This window comes from Coenobita brevimanus, chromosome 15 (genome assembly GCF_032717465.1).
Source record: "Coenobita brevimanus isolate Jiangsu-jjx chromosome 15, ASM3271746v2, whole genome shotgun sequence".
NCBI lineage: Eukaryota > Metazoa > Arthropoda > Malacostraca > Decapoda > Coenobitidae > Coenobita > Coenobita brevimanus.
In genome coordinates, this window is record NC_136968.1 from 5,423,539 (window position 1) to 5,431,483 (window position 7,945).

Below are 7,945 nucleotides of genomic sequence, written 5' to 3' on the forward strand. Positions count from 1 at the left end.
ATTTATCTGCCTATCCACCCACCCATCCATCTGCCTATCCACCCACCCATCTATCTGTCAGTCCACGCATCCATCTATCTATCTATCCACCCACCCATCTATCTTCCTATCCACCCACCCATCTATCTGTCTATCCACCCACCCATCTATCTGTCTATCCACCCGCCCATCTGTCTATCTACCTATCTGTCTATCCATCCATCCATGTATCGTCCTATCCACCCACCCATCTATCTACCTATCCACCCATCCATCTATCTGTCTATCCACCCACCCATCTATCTGTCCATCCATCCATCTATCTGTCTACTTATCCATCTATCCATCCATCCATCCACCCATCTGTGTATCCATCCATTCATCCATCCATCCATCTGCCTGTCCATCCACCCACCCATCTATCAGCCTACATACCCACCTATCCATCCATCCATTTATCTTTATCTGTCTATCTGTGTCTATCTATCCATCCATCTATCTTTTTATCCAACCACCCATCCATTTATCTGTCTAACTATCCATCCATCTATCTATCCATCCATCCATCCATCTGTATCTACATTCATCTATCCATCTATCTACCCATCCTTCTATCTATCAATCTGTCTGTCCATCCATCCATCTATCCATCCATCCATCCATCCATCCATCTCACCGCAGCGTATCCAGTGACGGGGGGGTTGGAGTGTAGTCTGTGGGGTAGGTAGAGTGACATGGTGAGGTTCTGGGGGCAGTCCGGTTCGCGAATTTTTTTTTCCTGCCCAGTTCCGTCACTTTGCACATATGGCAACGTTGCCCTGTGTTTAGTTTGGCAACGCCGCGCAGCAGTGAGCCATATCGGATGCCAGGTTTAGTATTCATCACAATTATTTACTTTTTTTATGCTTGACTATAAATATAATACCTGGCTATCTATATTTTACATGGATTGAAAGAATAATAGAGACATAGAGGTCATATAGTTTTCGCTGCCTTAGCTTAAATAAATATAAAAAGGGGCCATACCACTGTCTTTACTTCGTCACTCGTCTGCTGAGAGAGAGAGAGAGAGAGAGAGAGAGAAAATACTCTCTACACTTTGCTAAAATTAGTTATGTGTTGATTTAATGAAAATGCGGTACGTCTTAGGGGTGGTACATGACTGTTCGTTGAGAACACTTATCAGTAACATATGTTGTAGGCCTATACTACTTTCCCTGTCATTTCTTGTCATTGCTCCCAGACGTACGATTCAATCAGCTGTGTTTACAATAGGCAATGGCGCATCACTGGGTCAGTTGCACAGACTGTCTGAGATTATTCACGAACAACAAAGTAGACCCTTAATATGACAACAATAATTGCTTATTTTCCAATCATTATTTTACATTCAGTCCCTCACTGAAGATCAGCAAATGTGTTCCCAGCCCAATGCTATTACCAAATAGAATATATTAAGTGAGTTTATTTTTTTAATTCCTTGTTTCTCTTGATTTATTTATTTTGCACACAATGGTCTATAATGTCTCATGTCTGACCCAATGCCTGTCATCAGCACATGGGAAATAGCATATATGGTGCCTGGTGCTGTGTAATATTTAATAAAGATTATACCGTAACAAATAAAGCTTTGCATTTCATCAAATACAAAAACCCTTCAAGCATACTTAACATGAAATAAAGGACATGAGAACATGAAAATAATCTGAAATGTAACCTGACATATATTTTACTAATATACCTAAGAAAAACAAGAAAATAATCTTAAATCTAACCTGACAAATGATTTTACTAATATACCTAAGAAAAACAAGAAAATAATCTGAAATCTAACCTGACATATATACCTAAGAAAATGTCTAATGAAACATTGATATTCAGGCATCATTGATACCAATATTTCCCAGCTTGCAGCAGAAATTACCAAGGTTAACCCTTAAGAATGATCATGAAAAGCGTTTTAGGTGATAAAATATTATGGGTCATTAACCTCTCTCTCTCTCTCTCTTGTAAACACAGCTGATTGAATCGTACGTCTGGGAGCAATGACAAGAAATGACAGGTAAAGTAGTATAGGCCTACGACATATGTTACTGATAAGTGTTCTCAACGAACAGTCATGTACCACCCCTAAGACGTACCGCATTTTCATTAAATCAACATATAACTAATTTTAGCAAAGTGTACTGTAGAGAGTATCTTCCTTGCATAATCACTTTTTATTGATGACCCTGCATGTTATTATTTTATAGTTTCAATCTCTCTCTCTCTCAGCAGACGAGTGACGAAGTAAAGACAGTGGTATGGCCCCTTTTTATATTTATTTAAGCTAAGGCAGCGAAAACTATATGACCTCTATGTCTCTATTATTCTTTCAATCCATGTAAAATATAGATAGTCAGGTATTATATTTATAGTCAAACATAAAAAAGGTAAATAATTGTGATGATGGCTCACTGCTGCGCGGCGTTGCCAAACTAAACACAGGGCAACGTTGCCATATGTGCAAAGTGACGGAACTGGGCAGGAAAAAAAATTTCGCCTCCCGGAGGGAAAGGCCCCTTGCGTGGCCGGCTCACTACCTCCTGGCTGCGTGGGACGCCCTTCTCTCTCTCCCTCCAGGCGTGGTTCCCCGGAGGTGCTGCCATTCCAGTAATGGTGGAGAGGTCCTGTCCCCAAAAGCCGGGTTCCTGCTCTACAGCCTGTCCCTGGACGACACCGGCCCCTGATGGATGCCCTGCAGGAGAGGTGCCGCAGTCAGCCCCTGACGGTGCCCCATCCTGTAGGCGACTGCAGCACCAGGCCTCCCAGGGCCAGCCTGCGGACCCCAAGGCGGGACCGCTCATGCCCCACTCCCAGTCGGCCCTCCTCCTGGAGTAAGAAGCGGCAGGCCTGATTCCTGACGCTGTTAGGCCCCAGTCCCGAGGGCCATTTACCAGGTCGAGGCCCCCAGACGGAAGGGCCTCCCTGCACCCCAGCCCGGACATGCCCCTGGCGGTGACACCCCCGACAGCTGTGCCGTGCCTCCTACAGGAAAGCTCTCCCAAGGGGCCCCCTCCCACTTCCGGGCGCCACCTCTATTAACTCGAGGCATAAGCAGTTCAGTGACGACGCCTTCCACCTCCCAAGTCGTGTCAAAGACTTAGTGAACGTGACAGTCGGTGAATGTGAACAGTAAATGTATTAGTGGCGGCCCGAGACTAAGAACAGTCCATAGAGACAGAACGTGTAAACAGTGTCGCCGCGGCTAAGTGACATTCTCGTGCACCATGACTCGGGTACAGACACTGCGCCTTTGTGATATGTATGGTAGTACTGATTAACCTGGCGCTACACTTCATCCATATGTAGCGTACCCTGACGAGTATATTAAATGGCAATTGTGCATTAACTCTAACACCTATATTGTGCCCTCGTGACCTGTCATATATATGTGTATTGAAGAAGGCTGTATACTGACCCCGACATCAATACTGTGCTTATGGACACATTGTACCAATAGTAATAACTTTGTCACTTTGTCTCCTCCATATTCACAGTATCTTTGTTTATGTATTGTAAGGAGTTTGGATTAAGACAATAGATATGTTAAGGTATACTGCCAAGTTGTTATGCCCTATTCCTTTGTGAGTGTTCTACTTCCGGTCTAGAAGAGCTCAGTCGCTGGTGTTTTTAGAACGAGAGGTTGGACTAAAAACACCCAGCAAAAGGAAAGAAGGAAAGAAAAACAAAAGAGGGAGTGTTTAGTGTTCTCCAGGAGGTAGACCTCCTTCCACTTTTATGAGAAATTTGTATTTTATAAACCATTCCTTTGTTCTTTGCAGTATTTTTATTTCTACAATTAGGTTTAAACTTTATTTTGAATATGCAAATTAGGTTTTAACTTTATTTTGAATATCTTGGCCACCCCAAATGGGATTGAGGTGTCTGGCAATAGATAGATAGATTGAATATGCACTTTTTATTTGCGGCATCCTTTACCTTTTTATCCGGCGGCATATGACCCTGGCAGTTGTGCCACCAGATGTTAATTATATACAGTCAGTCAGTCAGTCAATCAATCAATCAATCAATCCACAGAAACCACCTCTGGCGCACAACTGTTATGTTTTTCTAGCTGAATAATGTGTGTTAACAGCAGGAATAAGATCTTAACCCAATTACTGCTGCAGTAGGTTTCCTGGTCTGCCCCCCTATGTGTAAAAAAAAAAAAAAAAAAAAAAAATCATTTTTGCTCTTATGAAATGAAAAGAGTATAAGAAAAACCTATATGAGTTCATTATTTACCTTAGTTCAGCTCTGACCTCTTCTTCCATACTAGTACTAGGGAGAGGATGCACAGGTGATGGCAGGACGCACGAGTTCGTTTTCATTTTTAAAGGCTCCAACATGCTTGCATGTGTCGGCCTTGGTCACCTAATGGCGGCTCTCCACGCTGCATGATCCATTGCAGCCTCCCTGTTCAGTCCCTTAACCCTGAGGTCACACTTAATGACCTCGTCCCATGTCTTTCTCGGTCTACCCCTCATAACCCCACCCCCAATATTAACACTTCTCACCTTCCTCACCCAATTATCATCCCCCATCCTCTCCACATGTCCAAACCATCTCAATCTACCTCTCCTCATCACAACACCAATACACTCCAGTCCCATCCTACCTCTCAACTCTTCCATTGTAAACCCAGCCCCTCCAGGCCTTGGACGCAGGGACGCACTTCACATCCACCTAATCATTGTCATTTCTGTACGTCTGAGCCGGCGAATATCTTCCTTCTTCACTGCCCAGGTCTCACTACCATACAGCATTACACTCCTAACACATGCTGCATACAAAGACCCCTTAGCACATAGGGAGAGTCCTCTCAATGTCAGGAGAGGCAAGAGCTCCCTGAACTTCTTCCAACCACTTCTCACCCTAGCCACAGAGCAAGCTCCAGCCCCACCTCCAGCACACAACATGTCTCCCAAATAACAAAACTCTTTCACACACTCAAGAGATTCACCAGCAAGTTCAATCCTTTCACGTCTGACAATCTCCACCTGCTCACCCCGACACGCCGTACACATAAAATCAGCATTATCTCGCAGTCTACCTCTGATACCACTACATCTCTTATGCACCCATTTATCACACACACCGCACAAGATGGAATTACTTCCCATGCCCTTGTGGCAAACTGCACATGGCCACTCTCTCTCGTCTTTGACAGTACCGCCACCAACCCTAGATTATCACTTTTGTTTTATCTGGATTTACCCTTAAACCCTTGTGCCCCATACCATCTCTCTACTTCCTAAACATTTCCTCCGCCTCCCTTTCGTTCTCTGCAATCAACACCAAATCATCAGCATACAACAACTCCCATGGGAGTCCGTTTCTAAAGTCACGTGAAAGGGCTTCAAGTACCATGATAAACAACATGGGACTCAAGACTGACCCCTGATGCACACCAACATTCACGGAAAACTCATCACTCAAATCTCCATTCACTCTTACCTGGGTGTGAGCACCCACATACATAGCCATAACCACCCTAACCAGCCACTCCTCCAAGCCAAGCTTTCTCATTGCCCACTTCACTACCTCTCTAAACGGCATAAGAATCGCTCCCATAAAAAAAAAAAAAAAAAAAAAAAAATGCTCATATGATGTATGTAGCTGCTACATGTTTTCCATAGTACGTAGCAGCTATTGGGTTAATCTTGCGGTGATAATGAAAACTGCCATAACCAAGTGAATGATAACCAAGGGATCACGGTACAGCATAAGCCAGGCCTTGTGTAGGCTGGAGGGCAGTGTGAGCTGACACGTTTTACAACATACTAGAGGTGGATATAATGGATATAACTTTCTATAACTTTAGACATTATAATGTGTAAAAGGATATAGGGAAATTTATGAAATGTTATTCCTCATCCTTCTGCCTGCTGGTGACATTACACTTCCTCTGCTGTCTTTCTTTCCTTCATTCTTTCCTCTTCTTTCTGCCTGAGGGTGACTCTGCACTGACTGACATGCCAAATGGTTTCCTGTACTCCAGGAAACCATTTACTATGCTGGCTGGTAAACATATAACCAAATTTTGGCACCTGGTGGTTTAGTGGGTAATTATTGCGTTCCAATCGAATCGAGCCGGTGAAGGTTTATATCCAAGGGGTGTTTGGGGTTGATTGCTCATGTAATGCCACTCAGGGACGAGTGAGGCTGGTCACTCTCATCTTAAATTTTGAGGCCAACTGCCTAGCCCCGGGCTCCTACGCTCCTCATGGGGCAATGTAGGATTGGATGATGGATGGATGGATGGATTACTCTTTTACCAATGCAGTCCAACACAACAAGTATCTCACAGCGAGTGCACTGATGATCACCACTGCAGTCCAACACAACAAGTATCTCACATCGAGTGCACTGATGATCACCACTACAGTCCAACACAACAAGTACTGTATCTCACAGCGAGTACACTGATGATCACCACTACAGTCCAACACAACAAGTACTGTATCTCACAGCGAGTACACTGATGATTACCACAGCAGTCTAGCACAACAAGTATTGTATCTCACAGCGAGTACACTGATGATTACCACAGCAGTCCAACACAACAAGTATTGTATCTCACAGCGAGTACACTGATGATTACCACAGCAGTCCAACACAACAAGTATTGTATCTCACAGCGAGTACACTGATGTTTACCACAGCAGTCCAGCACAACAAGTATTGTATCTCACAGCGAGTACACTGATGATTACCACAGCAGTCCAGCACAACAAGTATTGTATCTCACAGCGAGTGCACTGATGATCACCACAGAAGTCCAACACAACAAGTATTGTATCTCACAGCGAGTACACTGATGATCACCACAGAAGTCCAACACAACAAGTATTGTATCTCACAGCGAGTGCACTGATGATCACCACTGCAATCCAACACAACAAGTCTCTCACTGCGAGTGCACTGATGATCACCACTGCAGTCCAACACAACAAGTATCTCACAGTGAGTGCACTGATGAAGTGGCTGAAATGCATTTCTCCTTTTTCACTTACTTTATAATAGAAAATGATTTCAGTGAACAAAAATCAGTTAACAAAAACAATTTACTGGGCAACATCAATTTTACTGAACACGAACTTCTTTAATACAAATTTTGTACTGTACTGAAATATGCAATTAAGTATTGACTGATGGTGAGAGACAAACTTTAAGTTGCCAAAATTTATTCAAATTAACTTGGCAAAGTCACTCACAAATTTACTCAGTAATAAATTTCCCGACTAGAAGAAAAATCCTGCAGTTAATTATAAAAAGTACTGTTCTAGTTAATGTACATACTGTTGAATGAAGAAGGTGGCAAAAACCTGGACCTGGATTCACTAACATATTTACAATGAACTCCATGTGGTAACTATGATTTGTTTTTGTATTAAAGGCATGGGGCGTGTAGACTCTTGCCACATCCCTTGTTTTTTCCACAAAATAAATCTTTGTTTGGAGAGGAAGATATCATAAACTAGTTTTCTGTTTTTGCAGAAAGGGCAAGGAAATGAGACAGCAGAAACTTCCTATCTCTAGTTCATCCTGTAAAGGCAAATGCAAGCTATGACAGGAAATTGGTCATAAATATCTACAAGCATCCCACTCCCACTAAGCAACACTCCTAAAAAACCCGGTATGAAGGGGGATGGAGTAGGACCTTGTGTGGGAGCCAGCATGAAGTGGTAACTCAAATTGAAAGTTCTATGTAGAGTAGTGTAATTAAAGGCAACTGAATCTGATGATGTACTTTATATTTTGTTCTTACTGTCTCTAGGGCCAGCATTTTCACAACTTAAGATTGTTGGTGGAGAAGAGAGAGAAAATGAGGAGATGGAAGGAGCACTTTGAGGATTTGTTGAATGTAGTGAGTAAGAGCAGTGCGAGTGTAAATGGTTGGGGAATGGCTGGGAGAAGAAAA

General features: G+C 43.0%; 1 protein-coding gene across 1 annotated transcript in view; it reads left to right on the top strand.

The window, feature by feature from the left end:
• The window catches only part of LOC145390659 (adhesion G-protein coupled receptor G2-like), a 13,674-nt gene extending 6,239 nt beyond the window's left edge, over positions 1-7,435 (top strand). Inside the window, exons 3-5 of the mRNA XM_080265451.1 lie at positions 2,681-2,855; positions 6,887-6,987; positions 7,421-7,435. Coding sequence (XP_080121577.1) covers positions 2,681-2,855; positions 6,887-6,987; positions 7,421-7,435 — 291 coding nt within the window. The remainder of the gene's footprint in view (positions 1-2,680; positions 2,856-6,886; positions 6,988-7,420) is intronic.
• Positions 7,436-7,945: the final 510 nt, after the last annotated feature.